The 17,698-nt window shown below is 38.8% G+C and overlaps 3 protein-coding genes and 1 long non-coding RNA gene across 5 annotated transcripts; 1 reads left to right on the top strand and 3 right to left on the bottom strand.

Annotated features, from left to right (window-relative positions):
* Positions 1–1,523: 1,523 nt before the first annotated feature.
* On the bottom strand, positions 1,524–3,653 carry LOC140787974 (uncharacterized). Its single transcript, XR_012108938.1, has 3 exons — positions 3,516–3,653; positions 2,001–2,125; positions 1,524–1,905 (listed from the first exon to the last, which is right to left on the bottom strand). It is a non-coding gene; the product is annotated as an uncharacterized lncRNA (long non-coding RNA).
* LOC140787964 (uncharacterized) lies at positions 3,345–5,210 on the top strand. Of its 2 annotated transcripts, none has more exons than XM_073137012.1 (4): positions 3,345–4,188; positions 4,446–4,619; positions 4,712–4,912; positions 4,986–5,210. In XM_073137012.1, exons 1-4 carry the CDS (start codon positions 4,096–4,098, stop codon positions 5,106–5,108), a joined length of 591 nt encoding a protein of 196 aa, XP_072993113.1. In that variant the 5' UTR covers positions 3,345–4,095; the 3' UTR covers positions 5,109–5,210. The 2 variants fall into 2 exon arrangements, with proteins under 2 accessions (XP_072993113.1, XP_072993121.1); XM_073137020.1 differs by having other exon boundaries at positions 4,992–5,210.
* A 316-nt stretch (positions 5,211–5,526) lies between these two features.
* LOC140787954 (uncharacterized) lies at positions 5,527–9,391 on the bottom strand. The gene is made up of 3 exons (XM_073137000.1): positions 8,152–9,391; positions 6,738–7,424; positions 5,527–6,510 (listed from the first exon to the last, which is right to left on the bottom strand). Exons 1-3 carry the CDS (start codon positions 9,124–9,126, stop codon positions 5,923–5,925), a joined length of 2,250 nt encoding a protein of 749 aa, XP_072993101.1. The 5' UTR covers positions 9,127–9,391; the 3' UTR covers positions 5,527–5,922.
* A 1,873-nt stretch (positions 9,392–11,264) lies between these two features.
* On the bottom strand, positions 11,265–15,780 carry LOC140796209 (UDP-rhamnose/UDP-galactose transporter 2-like). The gene is made up of 5 exons (XM_073149133.1): positions 15,301–15,780; positions 14,473–14,657; positions 14,190–14,390; positions 12,001–12,162; positions 11,265–11,918 (listed from the first exon to the last, which is right to left on the bottom strand). The coding sequence occupies exons 1-5, from the start codon at positions 15,437–15,439 to the stop codon at positions 11,565–11,567; spliced, it is 1,041 nt and encodes a 346-aa protein (XP_073005234.1). The 5' UTR covers positions 15,440–15,780; the 3' UTR covers positions 11,265–11,564.
* Positions 15,781–17,698: the final 1,918 nt, after the last annotated feature.

A 17,698-nucleotide genomic window follows, 5' to 3' on the forward strand; every position in this document is an offset into this window, starting at 1 on the left:
AAATACTTGGTGTTAACAATTGGGATTGGGCTTCACTTTAGTTAATCACGGGTTTCTCGATTTCTTCAGTGCCTGCACGTGGACGTGGTAGTAGTCTAAGACCGGGTCAACCTACTGCATTTGCGGCCACGTGGATTTCACTAGCCGTCACGAACGGTGGAGGAGAGATTAGCATGAATTATGTCGGTGCCGGACATTACTCCCTGGCCCCATGCGATTCGAGATATTAAATTATACGGAAAGAGCGAGCGAGAGAGCGAACGACAACGTAGCTACTGTAAGAAAAAGCAAACCTCACGACGATAGCGGTCCATGTTCAAGGCTATAATTCAGAAAATAAAATAAATGCTTAGATTCCATTCCACAGCCATATTTATATATGTAGAGAGAGAGAGAGAGAGAGAGAGAGCAGATGATGTGGCCTTTCTTTTTTATTTTATTTTTAAATCCTCCTGGCTGGTCGGTTGGTTGATGTACAGATTACACGCATGACGCATCCATGCGAAGGGCGCATCTACATGCATGCCCAATAGCACCGTCGGTCATGATCATATTTGATGAAAATTGACAAGGTAAGGCATCCATTTCTCTTCATATATATTATACATATGTTCTCACGACAGTCCGACAGCTGCATAAGCATGGTGGGTGGGGCAGCATATTTCGTCTGAATTCTGAGTTGACAATATACAGTAGGCCAATATTTCACTTTGATGGTACATATTGGGAAAAACTTTTACGCCAGATCTAACAAATTCTGTACCACGTTGCTCTCCAATTACCTGCATGCATCAGCAAACATCAAAGCATAGTAAAAGATCAACTCCACGAGACAGTGCGATAGAGTTTTTTCTTTTTTGACTATTTTAAATCTGCTAACCGACCATTGCATTTAAATAAGTTTCATACTTTTTCTTTTTACCAACGGGCCACAACCCCAATATTTCTTATGCACATGGAGTAAAAGAAATCTATCCCCATAAATAAGTTTTAAAATAACTTAGTTGTATACAATGTTTAATGGGCATATCTAGAATGGTAAAAAAAAACTCAAATATATGAAATATATGATAATATGATGCCTCGTGGTCAATCATGTGCCTGTCTTTACCTCTTTAGATATCACAGCTCAGCCATGGCAGCACCATCCACGTCCATGCGTGACATATAATGAACCGTAATTTATCATTGACAACTTGCAGCTTTGCCAACTACAACGAACATGAATGAATAGTCAAGTCTGAACATGCAAGTTAGCTGGGTAGGAATTCTAGCAACTGACAATTAGCAAGCAACACGTGCTTTTAAAACGCACATGATTATATAACTAAGATGGCAAAATCACTTTTTTTTTATAAAAATTTTGCACAGTACTGTTTACAGCCAATCCCGGAGAAAGATCGAAATGAAATACAACATGCTAGTGGAAAAGATAATTTCGTCTTACCTACCTAAATTACTAAGCAAATTCAAAAAGTATTTTGTAAGATTTGGGATGCAACAGTGACGGCAGCAGCTGATCATGACATTGACCTGCACTGAAACACTATATATTATCAAAATGGAAGGTCTAAGGAATGCTTAACAGCCTCATAACTACTATGACAGCGCAGTAGCCCACTCTAGAATAGTGTGCACATTCTTTTATGAGTCTGTTCTCTGATCAAGGGATCTAGGCTCTGAGCTGTTATAGTTGTGGATAAATGCCATAACAATAGCATAAGTTCTTGTAGAACACAAATCTTAATTACATTGCATAGTAGATTGCCGGTGCAACATTCAGTAGCCTGACCAATCCTTGTGGAAGTCCTGCATTTGCTGGCAATCTTACCTGCATTTACCTTTGGCCCATTCCTATCAACCTGGTTAAAGGGCCTTCTAATCAATCCGTTGAAGTGCTCCTACCTAGTTTCACAAATGTAAAACATCAAAATGTTATTTATCTGGTTGATAAAGGCCAACCCTCAGAAAAAGAGTACAAATTTGTCATCAAGACCAACCCTCCATTGCTCTTGCCATAGACTTGATAGCTGCGAAGACACCTTTTAATTCTATCAGGGCTCTGTCCTCTTATTCTGCACTCTGCCTATTAGATTGGGATCTTCTACGAGTTAACGGCACTGCACTGTACATATTAGAAATACAAATTTCAAAATAATATTCTAGTAATTACAAAATTAAATATTCTTTCACGTGACCCTAATGAAACTATCTGTTTCATGCCTATCCATATTCTAATTCTAATGAAACCTAAATGAGCAAGACTAAGATATAATGCTATAATACCATATCTGTCGCACACTCGCACCCCTGCTAACACTATTGTAGATGAGTATGATCAGTTGCAGCCTCTTTTAGGATAATGCTCAATAGAGCGCAAGGTCTATAATACCCCTGTAGTATTTAATATTTGTATTCGGCAGAAACACGCCCACACGGTAAGTATATAATAATTTATTTCTTTTTATATACAACCAACAACGACCATATATATGATTTATAAAAATATAATTATAAATTTAATATTATTAATAATTATTTTTTAATACTTACTCTTATTTAATTAATTATTAATTATATGTAAAATAGTTATTATCCTATTATACAATAACAATATGCAAGCTTATCATTTCATTTTATATAAAGTTGTAGACACTAATAAGATGCTAAAATAATTATATAAAATATAAATATAAATATAAGATTATTATCAATAAAACTATAGGTATTAAACTAATAAACAATGGCTAAACCATAGATAAATGTATATGTAAATATTTATAATTATAATTAAATAAATTATTATACTAAAATACTTAGCTAATAATCATATTAGTGAGTGTATATATATCCTTAAACTAATTAACTATTTTATTTAAATTTAACATAAATAAAATAAATAATTTAAAAGAAAAAGGAGAGAATTTTTTATTATAATGCTTGGCCGAGCCCGGCGTCACCGGCAGCAGAGAGAGAGAGGAGAACGAAAAGAGAAGGAAAGGAAGAAGAAGAAGAAGAAGGAAAGGAGGGAGAAAAGGGGAGGGCAAGAAACTAAGGAGAGAATTAGAGAGGGGGTTTGAGGGAAAGAGGTGAGAGGTGAGAGGTGAGACGTGAGAGGTGAGAGGCCGGCCGAGGGAAAAAAAGAGATCGAGAGAGATTTAGAGAGAGAGAATGAGAGGTGGCGGGTGCGTTGGCGCTGTAGCTGTGACGGCGACGAGCCCACTAAAACTAGATGGCTCAGCTTGGTTGATCAGGCCGGCGGTTGAGAGTGTGTGACGCCCCTAATGCGCACCACTGCAACATGACACAAGGCCGGCCACGTCTGCTATACAACATTCTTTTTCTTTTTAGGCTAAGTTATTACAGTATCTATCTATATTATAACACAATCAAGCGCAAGGCCTAAAGTAATGTTTCAATGGCAGAATCCTTCACAGTGACGAACCTATTTGACGGATATAGTAAACAAGGAAGCCAAAGAAAGAGAGAAGACAGCATCGTCCAAGATGACAAACCTCGACAACACAGGAAAGGGAAAGCAGTGGTTGGGCCTTGGGGCCCACGACCCTTTCATTAATTGGTCCGCACGAAAACGGAGGAGGACGTGGTGGAAATAGGCTTGTATATGATGTTAACCATACCGAATTATCATCTCGGCCCAAAAGCACCTGCGATCCAGATCTTGCCTGCAGGCCAGCGGCTGAATTGGAGTTGAAGGGATGCATCATGGAGGACGAACCGAACCGAACTGAGCATATAAAGAAAAAGTAAAAGGGACCTTGCAGTAGATCTCCCAATTTACCAGTAGGAAACACTATAGAGGCTGCATCGTTGTGGCGTACCCCCACGTGTCCGTATCAGTTGGGGAAATTAAGCAGCCCACCTTTCTCTCTGACTGCAACGAACTCCGGAGGTAAAGCGAGGCAGATGAGAGACCCAGTTCGGTCCATGACCCGATTTTGGCTCCCAGCTGACAGCCTGGGCTTTCAATCGCGCCTCTTTGCTGTGCTGCTAACCCAGTCATTAAAGATCTTCGCTACAAGCAATCCAGGAAGCAGCTGCAGCAGTATAGAAACTAAACGATAAGCAAGTTAGATGGACGATCTTATGCTCGGGCAAGAGAAGCGACTCGCTCTTCCTCCTCCAACAGAGAGCTTAATTGGAAGGCTGGACCAGATAGACCATCGGGTGCCTTGCCAACCACCACCATTATAACTAATGCCTACTCATTTTCTCACCTTCCTTTTTATTGTCGTCGACCGCAAAAAGCGTTTCTTAATCTAGTAGTATAAGATTCTTCGTGCCCTTCTCTCGTCACCGAAGTTCTTTCATCCTGGTTCTTTTTGTTAAAATAGCTGCCGATTTTTATTTTTGGTTTACTGCTTGCATGGCTGCATATGCTAATGTATCTCATGTACTTGGTACTGTGATGCCGCTGCTTACAGTTAAGACAACTGGAGGAGAAGGAGCATCTCCCAGAGAGCTATTTCATTGCAGATCTGCAGCAGAGGCCCAGTCAACATCACCACCGCAAGTCTCTGCCGACTGCTTTGCATGAAGTCCAAATTAAGGGCAACCTCATGGACCGCCTCCACTTGCTCGAGGGCCGAATCCGGCAGGTGAGAACACACCAAATTAACGTCACTTTCACTTCCCCTTCCCCTTCCATTATCAACAATTCCACCCTTGCTCTTATAACATGGTATTGCAGCTAAGCATTCAATTGGACAAGGATAGCTGCGTCGCGAGTACATCTGCTGTGAGACCAACCGATGAGAATGCGTGTATTCGTCCAGCCGTAGCGGACAAGCAGCAGCAGATGAACAGTAGTATCTGCTCCGGCAGAGTTGTAGGAGGACCCTGGAGGGCTGGCGAGATTTTCCATCTTCACGCCCAAAAGACAAAATCAAAGGTAAGTTAGATTGTCGGAGTGCCTTTCTTTTCTTTTTTGCTACAGAGACATATATCAAATGAAACGTTTCAAGGTGAAGGATTCCAAAAAAGCTATTTGCGCTGCGGAGAAGAGAACAAATACTGTGTGCCGCAATGAGAAGAGGAGAATGGAACGCACCAGGCTTTTCAGGAGGTGGTTCCCTGTCGGATGCTGAATGATGATGATGATGATCAATATCCTAAATTGTACTTTCCCTATGTCATTCCTACCTGCAAAAATCTTACTCAATTTTCATTTTCAACGTCCAAATTCGTTATTTTCATGTCTCTGCTGCTGTTTCCTTTTCATATGCTTTCCAAAATTTATCTCCATAAATGCATCTCAGGACTTTTTAGAGCCCTGCAGCAAATCATCTTCCATATTGTAAGCTACCAGGTATTACCTCCATGGTACAAAAGACGTATAATCACAGGAGACGGACAGCATACTTTTTGTTTCGATGAAATTGATATCATCTAATCTACGAGGAATAGAATAGAGAATTGCGTACCATTATAGACTTCAGAGACAGCATATATCAGAATACTGTCTTTTCCTCTTTCTGACAAAAATTAGAAGCAAACCAAAGCACATTAGAAGGTTGAATCCAGGATATTTTATTCCAATGATGTTATGCTCACATTGTTTGGTGCAACATTAACTGAAGAAAAAAGGAGAAATAAATAAAAGGTCATGTACACATAATAAGCAAAAGACCCATGCGAACTGACTATCAAAACAAGAACTTCGGGCTTCCTCCAGCCTTAAAAATGGAATACCAAGATCTGCTCATACGTAATATCCAATGTTCTGACGGAGGAAGCAAAAGTCAAGAAATGCTGCTGACAATGTAAAAATGTCTTAGGACAAAGATCAGCGGACTTCCAAAACTTCTCAGGACTAAAAAGTTTCATCTCTGGCAAGAATTTTTATGGCCATGTTTCACCGAAACAGCAGGCAGTCAAGTCTCAGTAAGCTATGCTTAGTGATCAACTTTTGCAAGGGATATTAAAAGAAGAAACCATTTCAGCCAAATGCTGTCCCGCAACATTGGTGATAAATGCTATGGAAACAACAGGCTGCAAGGTACTCCCATCATCCTCTGGTTGTAATTCATAGGATTCTTGAAGCTCCCTTGCTTTGCATTCTGCAGCTTCAGCCTCTTTAAGTAATACGCCACATTCTTCAAGGTCACCCATTCCAAGAGCAGCTGTTCTCTCAGCTCTAGCAGCAGCAGAAACTAATTGGAGCCTCTTATAACTTGCCATAGCTGCCTCCTTTTCTTTGAGCAAAATTAGTCCTTCACTTTCCTGTACCTTGTCAGCAGTTCCATTAATCTCCTCCTCTAATTTCTGTAGGTCTAAAGCAGATTTCTCCAATATATTTTGTAGATCTTCCTTCTCAACATTGAGTGCCTTTGCCTCAGCAGCTATCCGGCCAGCCTCCTTGAAATTCCTTGCGGCAGCAGCAACTTTCTTTTCAGCCTCCAGCTCAGGGCCCCTTTTGTCAATGAAGCTTACTCTCTGCTTGAGTGAAGCAATTTCTTGCTGCATGCTTGCCCTTGTAGAAGATAATTCCTGTAAGAAACCAAAAGTTAGTCAACTGGAATTGCTAATGTGTCGGTAAAAGAAGAAAACATATATACACAATTGTTTCTTCCTTCAAGCATTTTTATGTTTCACATGCAACTACTGAATTCGATTAGTTATCATCAGTGTGCGAGTAACCAAGCCTGCTATTTGTTGACACCAAATAAACTACTTCCTTTAAGTCATAGTTGAACATGTTGGGATGAGCAAGTAACCTGCAGGCTTGTTCTTGCAGCAGAGATTTGCTGTCTGAGTATTTGGATGTCTTCCAAAATTTTCTCTTCTGTCTTCACAAACTTCACTCTATCCTGCCTTGACTTCACAATAGAAGATGCCAAACTTCTCCGCAATTCAACAAAATTCTGACATGATTTTGCTTCATCTGAAGAAACATTTGCAAGTTCCATCAACTTTGACCTTTTCTGTTCTGCTACAGAAACAAAATCATCGATTTCCTTCCTTTTCATGACCAATGCTGCATTCTCTGATGCCATCTCGGATTGAGCTGCTTGCAAGTTGTCGCGTTTCATGTCAATACTTGATTGGGTCATATGGAATTCTGCAACCACACCAGAAATTCTTTTTTGAACTTCTTGGATTTGAGAATCATTTTCAGCGATTTCAGCTTCTTTCAGCCTGACTAATTCTAGCAGCTCACCCAATTCTTTTGCTAGAATATCCCCTTTGCTCTTTAGCATATACTTTTCTCTCCTATCATCTTCAACCAAGTGCTCTATAGCCTCTTCCAATCCTGAATGTGCTTCACAAACTAATTGTGATTCAATTTCCATCTCTAGTTTCTTAATTTCCAATATTTCCATTGATGTTTGCCATCCTTCCAATTCTTTAGAAAATACTTCTTCTGCATTCTTAATCACTAAATCTGCAAAATCAGCTGCATCCTGAGAAAAATGGTTAAATTTTTCACTAATCTCATTGCCAGGAACATAGAACTAGAAAAAAGGAAAAAAAAAAAGGTGGGGAGAGGGGGGGAGGGGGGTTGGATGAGTGCCATTTCTGGCCTATATATCCTACCAGTTCTCAATGTTCAGCCAAACAAAAATGCAGTCAAATGAACAGGGGCATGAGAGCGCTTTTCTGAGCATTCCTAGGTAATTGACTTATATCTGTTCGACTCGACAGAGAGCTTACTTCATATTTCTAATCAGCAAGACTTCAATGCTCTTGCCAAGGTTGGAATTCAATGAAAGTTTTTACTGATCGCTGACAGCTAGTGTACTAGATCTAGTGAACATCTAAAATTTTTAAATACTTGCACTATTGGCTGCATCAACAGAATAGCTTCTCGAAAAGATGATACTATCGTTTGCATCTAGGACATCCAAGTATTTTACACTCCAATTATTTTAACAGTCAAAACTTGTTTCCTACTTTATTGAAATCACACCTTCACCACTGCATGGTTCTAGGTCATGCCCGGTTGTGCACCTCACTTTACTGCCTCTTTTGTGCTTTTCTTCATATCGAAAATCTTTAAAATATATGGAAGACTTTGTGTCTTTATGGCGGAAAACTTGATGAATCCAAATTTTTATTTGGGAAAGGAGATGCCAGAGACTAACAGTAGCCTAGTCTTATAATTATATGGAGATCTTGCAGATGCCTTACCTTTGCAAACTGTTCTAGCAAGGTGACAGCTTCCTCCTCTGCTGCAATCTGCAATTCGAGCACCTCCTGCATCTTTGAATCCACAGAATCACAGTCCAGGTCAGCTTGTCTCAATACTGCGAGGAGATTGTCCTTATCCTTCTCCACTGCCGCAAGGCTCTCACTTACCCTCTCAGCTTTATCGAAGTCCTCCGCCTCGCATGCCTTCTCCAACTCCCTCTCCAGCTCCTTGTACCTAGCCGATGCAGAATTGACATCCTCTGCAACCTTCCTCCTCCTCCTTCCCAGTTCTTTCCTCTCTGCGGTCACAGATGCAGCCCTCTGCCGGATCGATTCGAACTTTTGGGATATGCGAGCTCTAATCAGAGCCAACCTCTCCTCGATGGGACCACACGAGTCTTGCATCTGAGACGGAACAGCTGCTGAAAGAACTTTCTCTTCTTTTTCTTCTTCTTCCACCTTAATGTCTTCTTGTAGGATTGCATCGGATTCGCCGCCCCCGACTTCAGCCTCTTCTTCTGGTTGAGGATCGGATCGTAAATTAGTAAGGTGGGGAGGAGGCGGCGGCGAGTCATGTGCCGGCTGCGGGCTGGGTTCTGCTGGAGGAAGCAGCTGCGGCGACAATGGAGCAGGAAAGGAGGAGGGGAAATGGGGCTCATCCGGAGGAGCGGCGGCCACGGCTGCATCACGGCCATATCCGATACGGACGGCTCTCTTCTTCTTGCGTGAGAGCTGGCGAGAAGGGGGAGGGGTCGCATCGGAGGCGGGGGGAAGGGGATCGGTGTAGATCTGGAGGGAGAGATCGGAGAAGAGGTCCTCATCGAGGGGTCGGGAGAGGGACGTCGAAGCAGCGGCGGTAGGAATAGGAGGAGGTGGTGGTGATGGCGGGGCTTCCTCAGAGGGGCAGAAGAGGACCATACCTTCGAACAAAGACGACCCATCACCACCACCTCCATCCTCCTCCTCCGAAGCCATCTTCTGATTCGATCAGATCTGATCTGATGTGCGAAACAACGAGAGGAGGGATCAAACAGAACCCAAATAAATCTTGTCTCGGTCCCCTTAGCCTTGGATCAAAGAACTGGCTAGTTTTTAACAAACCAGACGTGTGCCGAGAGAGAGAGAGAGAGAGAGAGAGAGAGAGAGAGAGAGAGAGAGTGTCAATTTCTGAGAGCATTTTTTCTTTTATTGAAGAGAGCAAATAATTCAACCAAATAAATACAACGAGTTAAATGCAATTTACTCCTATTACCTATGTATAAAATTATTTACCTCTCCATATTGTTATATATTTTTTAATTGGGTCTCCATATTTATACTAAAATAAAATGATTAGAATTTAACTCTCAAATTACCAAAATATTTCTATTATATTCGTTAGATAAATTGACCAGGGAAAATGATAATTTAGACTTTTTGGTGATCTCATTACATAAATTGACCGGTTATTTTTGGTCATTCTGAAAATTTGAGCGGGTTCAATTAATTTGGACATAAACTTACACTTTATAGTCTTTATATAGAGATTAGTTTGATTAAAAATATTATACAGAAGTAATGTGATTTTATATAAGAAAACATAGCGGTAAAATATATTCCAAGATTTTATATCTCAACCCATATTATTTTATTTCAATTTTTTTCTTTTAAAAATATTTTATCTACATGTATACCTTTCTAAAATTAATATTATACTTACCTCTTTTAAAACCATTGTTTTTTATTTTATTTTTATGAATAGTCTTCAAACCTAATTAACGTTTAAATTTATCACTTTGAATACAAAAGGATAAAATTATTCTTCTTTCATTTTTACACATTGCTTTGATATTTATAATTTTTTTTTATATTACTAAAGATTTTAACTTATATTTATTAAAAAGTAATTTAAAGAGTATTCAGGTAAAAAATTATTATTATTGAGGATACACATATAAATATAAAATTTTAAAAAGAATGAACACAAATAGGAAAATTTGGACGGGCATAAATGCAAACAAATCCTTTTTATTTTGTTTTGAAGTTCTGACTTCATTTTTACGCAATGATTTCAATAAATGATATTTATATCTTTTATATTACTAAAGATTTTAACTTATATTTGTTAAAAAGTAACTCAAGAGTATTCATGTAAAAACTATTAGTTTTAAGGATACATATAAAATTTAAAAGAGTATGAATACAAATAGAAAATTTTGGACGGTATAAATGTAAACAAATCCTTTTATTTTGTTTTGAAGCTCTAACTTCTATATTTATTTTTCTCAACCATATAATAAGAAGTAAAATTAAAAAAAAGTCACAATTTTAATCTCACTCTCTGAAGTTTTTATTAAAAAGTAAATTCTCTATAAATTTCCAGTTGCTTTATTTCCCTCTTCCTCTCGGGCCACCAAAACTCAGATGACGTTCATCTAAGCTTAATACGTGATTTCCGGCGCTTAATAAAACGCGCACATAGGGGTGGCAAATCTTGACCTGACCCGATAACCCGACACAATAATCCGGCTTTTAATCGAGTTGATCAAGGTTGACAATATTTCCTCTAAAATAGCCAAACATGTTGGAGTCGATGTTGAAGCCATCAATACATTACCAGCTGGAAGCAGAAACTTTGCATTTCGATACAATAGAAAGAACTCAAAGCGCAGGCGGTCCTTGGAACATACATCGAACTCCATATTAGCTAGAACCTTTAGTGCTTCTAGTGCACCAAATAGGGTTAGACAGATCGAGTCGTGTTAACACGACCCGTTTATTAAACGGGTTAGACGGGTCGTGTTCGTGTCTAATAAATACAACCCGTTTATTAATCGGGTCGTGTTCGTATTAGAGTAAAATTGATCCGACCTGAATCTGACCCGACTTGAACCCGCTTAACTCGACCCGATTGCCACCCCTACGCACATGGAGAGACGAACGAAAAAAGAAAGGGAATATCACCGAGGAAACGAAAAAGCAGGTAGCGCTGAACTGCTGCTATCTGCAGTGTGCGGAGTTATTAGATCTTCAGCTTTGCATTCAATGTTGCAAGTACTCCGGGGTCAAGGCACACCCGATACAGTTATCTTGGTCCTTGCAACCTAATTAAGTGAGATGTTTCAGATTATGAATTAACAGAATAATAAACATCTTTTCCATAAACGAGGTAATGGCTTTGTTTGACGAAATATCACAAGCATAACATATCTTGTGCTCGACAGAGGCATCTATCCAATGATGGGTACCATTTTAATAGGAAAATAATGAAAAAGAAAACAAAAAAATAAAAGAAAAGGAAAGGAAAGACCAACTTCCATGTGATGAGTTGAGACCTCTCCTAGCATTGTTTAAACATAGCAGGTGCATATTCAACCAGGCGGGCCTTTGTGGATATTACATGCTTCAGGAAGTGATGAAAATAAATGATGCAACTAACCCTTGGTTTCTCCAAGCTCCACATCCTTCAAAGGAGCTTTTTCCTCTCCATCCTTCAGAAGACGAATTTCCTCTTCGGTCAAGCTAGTTTTGCTAAGTATATTCCTAGCATTTGCTTTCTCCACCTCTATAGCCCAGCTATAGACAATCATGCCAACCACAGCAAGCACCATTCCCAATATATTTTTCAAAGTCATCTCCGAATCAAATAGTAGCCAACCAAGTGTAAGCACACAAACAGTTTTCATATGACCGAGGACCTGGAAGGAGACTGCTGAGAAACGGCCAATGCAGAGGTACTGACTTATGTTGCAAAATACAGCAAGCAAACACGAGAGGAGTATGAAGATCTGCAAAATATTTTGTAACCATCATTTCTGCCCTTTCGACAAGTAAAAGATTGCAACAGATAAAAGTGGAGAGGAGACTTACAATGGCGCCGGAGGAGAAATTGTACTTCATTAGAGATTTGCCATTCAGGTAGTAATCTATGAAAGGACCAAGAAGCAGAAGAGAGACAGCTTGTATTGGAGCAGTCTTACTTAAAAGTTCAAAAGAGCCAATGGAATACTTCTTCTGCAAGGACCCGATTGACTGAAGAAAAGAGTAGAAATCCACATATGGGTCATAATGAACCAAGAAAACCATCAAAAGCTCTGACTGATGTCAAAAATCTATTATTCATAGCATCAACCTAACATTTAAGTCTGATTTTTAACCACCTCTACTCAGCAATTTTTTTTTTCTTGCAGAGAATTTCGTAGATGGCTGGCTCCATGCATTGAAAGCCCAAACAATGTTAAAATGAATATAATAGACCTGTGGAATTACACTTTTAATGGAATGATAAGTGCTATTCTGCTTCCTTCTGTCCTTACTACTATTGAGCAAGTTACCAAAGCTTTGCAGTAATAGATAATTCAATGCTATCTAGATGGTGTATATCAATGCAAGTCTTACCTGCTCCATGCAGTAAAGCTTTGAACATACTTAAAGAACAAAGAAAATTACTCACCTGCTTTAGGTTATCAGAATATAACCACTCTATGAAATGCTACACACAACCTACGGGCTACAGGTGCGTACAATATTTATTTGAATGAAACCACAAATCTACACCTCTTTAGAAAGTAGTAGGTTATACATCAAAAATTTCCCAGGGAAAACACTGATAAACTCATAAGCATATGCTAAGTTTCTAACGCATGCCTACTTACCTGCTTAATGATAAAAAAATAACATCACCGATATAACTTTTCTAATTTTAACCAACTTAAATGAGAATTTCAAATATTTCATGACGAAAGGTAACATCAATATAAATGAAACCAGTATGATAGTACTCAATCCCTCCCAAAACAAAAATATACATGCATAATGCGTAAGCATAGGAAGTAAGATCTTGGCATATTATTTCCAAATTATGATCAGGTGATGAGAACCGCATTCATCTAGTCATTGCCTTCAAATCTATGCGAGTGTACAAAGCTCCTCCTAGAGCACAAATGAATTTAATATTCAAGGAAACAACTAGCATTTCAATAGGAAGAGCTGTACCTTCTAGTGCTAATATGCGTATCAATTCTTTTTAAATGATCCTAATCAGGCTATTTCTAATTTACCTTAATTTTTTTTAGACAATTTGGATGTTAAAGTTTCAACAAGGGAAAAAGGCTAACAATCCTAAAAGGACATTCATCGGACCTTAGTAGAATTGTAGTCCATTCTCAGATTTACTAGGCTTCAGTTCTGTGTGCACAACTAATTTCAAGTGAATAATTAGTCAATAACATCTACATTATACAGAATCTTTCACCTAAACATAATCAAGATCGTGTGATTTTGTAGTCAAAACATTTCTCCAACATATTAAGATGGTTTTTTTGTGCACCCGTGTCCTCATTCCTACAGCATCTGTGTTATATTATCTCCATGTATTTGTTGACACTCAAATTTAAAGAAGTCAGCAATGAGCAGATCGCAATTGCCTATTGAATGCACTATTGTAACTTCACTGATCTTAAACTGATTTGTTGGAGTTGGCAAAGATACGGGTGAGAATCATATCAAGAAGGTAAGCCTGACTTTTTGGTCATATATAGATAAAAGGAAAAAAAAAAACATAGAAGTATGACCTTTTGTGATAGAAGTATGAAATACACAAGCAATTTATGAAAACTTTACAAATCCATATAGGCAAGCTTTTGAACTAGCTAAATGGAAGTAATATCTGATAGAAACAACAGGCAACATAATTTAACATAACTGACAGAACTTGATCTCCTTAAGAGATTAATTCCTTGTTCTTCTGTTTCCGATGTACCTTAACCTTAACATGTACATGAATTTGCCAATCAACAAGGCCATGCTGGATAACCCTAAGCCTGCCAACTAAAAACGTTGGAGCTTTAATGATGGTAACTATTCCCATTTATTTTTCTCCCTTACAAGGGCATAATTTAGAGTGATCCAATTTCCAACTTCAGTCATAGATCAATGTTTAAGAATAAACTTATTCTTTCACTGTTAACAGATCAACTTTTGCCAATATTTGGAATTTATCAAATGTAGAGACAATAATTGTCTGTAAGAGAAAAAGAGCAATATCTGAGGTTACTCACAATTTGTTGCAAGGATGTTGACAATACTGCTATACAAGCACATAAAAAACCCTTGAAATTAACTTTCACATCCGTCACTGTACAGACGCCTACTCCCACAACGACCACCCCCACAGCTATTTTCACTTCTTTAGAGTAGTGCTTGCTGTGAAGGATCCACTCCATCACACAAACCACAGGAATCATGCTCAGCTTTGAGATCTACAGCCAAAACAAGATAACATGACTATCTCTGCGTGCAAGTCCGAAAAAAGAGAGGAATAGCTGAGATTTCAAAAAATACCTGATAGAATCCAACAGAGTTGAGCATAAGGCTCAAGTTCATGCCAGTAATGGATGTATTGGCAACAACAGAGAACCAGAGTAGCTCCCATAGGGGAACATGCTTTGACGTAGAATAGCCAGTTGCATTAGAGACCAGCCCGACCAGTGCAGTAACCGAAAAGTGGAACCCAGTTAGCGTTGTTGCTGAAAATTACAAGGCTGAGGTTAGACATTTATTGGAAGGATAGTAAAATCAAACATGCACAGTAGTCCAGATAAACTTGGCAAACCACAAAAATGTTGTAAGACTGTCCAGTGCATACGAAAGCAGGCGAGACTGATTATTCTTCCATGGAGGAATTGGGTGATGCTGAAGAAAAGAATGTCAGTGGGCAGCGGATTAATACCAATACCAAGCATGTCTACATGAGGAAGATGCAAGAAAATGAGGCGAGGAAGGAAAAGGGCATGGAGGAGCGGCCGATGCCAGAAAGATCGGTAGTGGAGTAGAATCCTATTTGGTTTGATTCGGAGGGAGAAACCGAGGACTGTTACGACGGATCTAAGAAGAAAGAGGATGGAAGAAAGAGAGGAGGGGCATACTGATGTCAATCGAGATCGAGGCTTCAGATCAAGAATCCTCCTCCTAGTACTACTACTGATAGCAACAATAAATGTAAGGAACTCGTGGATCGGAGGTGTATGTATGACGTTCTTTGTAGGGCATCGGAACAGTGAACGACCAATTCAGTGCCAGAAGGAGGGGTTAAGTGTAATTAAAAAAAAAAAGTAACGAATGAAGGAAACGAGAGTAGAGCAGAGAGAAGGTAGAGATAGAATTGCGGACCAAAAGAGAAGGCGTAACCGGCGGGAGACATGAGCTGCTTGTTGGTCATGATGAGGCCCACCGAGCTCACCACGTTCATCCCCCACGCTCCCACATCTGACACAGGCGACTTCTTCTTCTCCCCCTCCGCCGCGGCCATCTTCAGATTAGCCAGCCAAGAACCGGAGTCGCTGAGGTGCGGAAGAACTTGGATGGCCAGGGAGATTGAAGAAAGAGAGCAACTTTCCCCCTATTCTTAATAACTCTCCTCTTTGTCTCTTTCCTTGTTAGCTTCGCTTCCTCCTTTCCCTTTTTGGACTTTCTCTCTTATTAGCTCTGTCCGTGGCTAATCTTCCTCCCTTCAGTAAAACGCCACACAAACGTATTAAGTAATTACCCCACTGTAAAGCCCTCCCGTCGCCGTCACCTTCCCCCTTTGCAAATGAATAGCTACAAAAGCTAGGAATAGACAGACAGAGAGGAGAGAACAAAGTGCGGACCGGCCCTTGCTACTAAGATGGTATATATATATATGAATTGTTAAGAACGGAGAGGTGGGTGTGGGGGGTGGGGGGGAAGGGGGGTGGTTCACTGAGAGAGAGAGAGAGAGAGAGAGAGAGAGAGAGAGAGAGAGAGAGGAGGCGGATTAATTGTAATTGTAAAAATATTAATCTTCTCTCTTTCGAGTCTGCCAAATTACTGTTCCATTCTTATTGTCCTCCTCCTCCATTCCAGGGATGAAAAGGAAAAGACGACGAAGCGATGATCACATGGGGAGGATTAATTGTAGGATTTAGAATAATTCAGCAAGTAGTCGACGAAGGATACGTCGTTTCTGCTTGCTACTTCAGTTAAAATCTTAACATACAATCTTATGATATTTCAATTTTGAATTCTACGATTTAGACTTTTACCGGCCTTCTGTTTTGACTGAGCATCAGGGATACAACAGGAGACGTTCGATGTCCCTCAAATCAAATCGGACTTCTTGTGGCTCTACCTTGGTAGTTTGCCTGTTCCTTTATCTGACAAGTGGAAAGGGAATGGGGGTTGAAAAGGATCTACCCACCAACTACAACTCCATTATAAACTCTCCAAATGCTTCTTACTCCCAGTTTTGCATGCATGCTACTAACTGCATGATAATTCATTCACTGACATATAACTTTATAAACAGGAAGGAAGAGTTGGTAGAAGAGGGTACAGTATACATACGTACGTACATACATACATACATATATATATATATATGTATGTATATATATATATATATTGTCAGATTCCGAAAAGAGTCAGTTTAACAAATCGGGTCAAACCCCAAGAAGGAATTGAAGAGGATGATTAGAACATATATTGGCACTAATAAATGTCCAAGGATGCGGTCTTCCCAAGTTGACAACTCCTATGAAGTCGTCTCGTTTTTTACACTTTTCGTTTTTGTTAAGAGAGTCTCGTTGCCGACTCTTATCTTAATGGGGCCAAACTTTGACGGGTTCATCGCCGAGACTCAATTGAATACTCTACCATTATATTTAAATTATTTTTTATCAGTATATTATATTAAGCATGTGCGCGAGGCCAAATATAGCACACAGGTGGGTGGGGCTCATATGTAACGAAAGTAGCAGCTTTTTTTTTGTTTTGTTTTAAAAAATGAAAGACTAGATATGAGCTAGATAAAGAGCTTAACTCTCCTTGAATACAAAGTCATTAAGATTCATCAAATTTTAACTAATATACTATAAGTCATTCAGTTTAGACTTAAAGTCGTGTGTGTTGTTGAACTAACATTGCTACAAGCTATTGCGCTGTCGAGCTGCTCCTCTAAGACAATTGCAATGTCGAGCCATTAATTAAGCAAGGCCACTACCGACCACCAAATAATTTCTTCCATAATAATTATTTAGAATTGGAATTGATCCCATAACATTTTTAGTCATAAGAAAAGCGCTTTGCAGGGGTTTTCACTAAATAAATATTTTTTAAAATTTATTTGTCAAGATAAAATATACCTAAGTAAAAGACTAAATTATTAAATATTTTACCCAGTCAAAAGTATAAATGTTAAAAAATTTATCAATTTACTAGGAACAGATAATACACATAAAATATTACAAAATAAATATTTATTGTAAAATAATAAACTGTTCACTTTTGTAGATTATAATTTTACAATTTATTGTCCATTTTAGACATATAGTGTGTTGTTACGAAGAAGAAAGAAAAATAAATATAATGAAACTTAATCGAACATTAAATGAAAAAATATTAGTAAAAATATAAATAAAAAATTTGTAGTGTCCGTAATTTTTGCTCGATTATCTATTTTAATAATAAAAATATGTCATTATGAAAATATGAAAAAAAATCTATAAGTTGGAATTGTTCTAAGCAGCCAACTACTTTCAGAATTGCAAAA

The sequence above is a fragment of the Typha latifolia genome, chromosome 1, assembly GCF_019914945.1.
Source record: "Typha latifolia isolate L0001 chromosome 1, TyphaL0001v2, whole genome shotgun sequence".
Taxonomy (NCBI): Eukaryota; Viridiplantae; Streptophyta; class Magnoliopsida; order Poales; family Typhaceae; genus Typha; species Typha latifolia.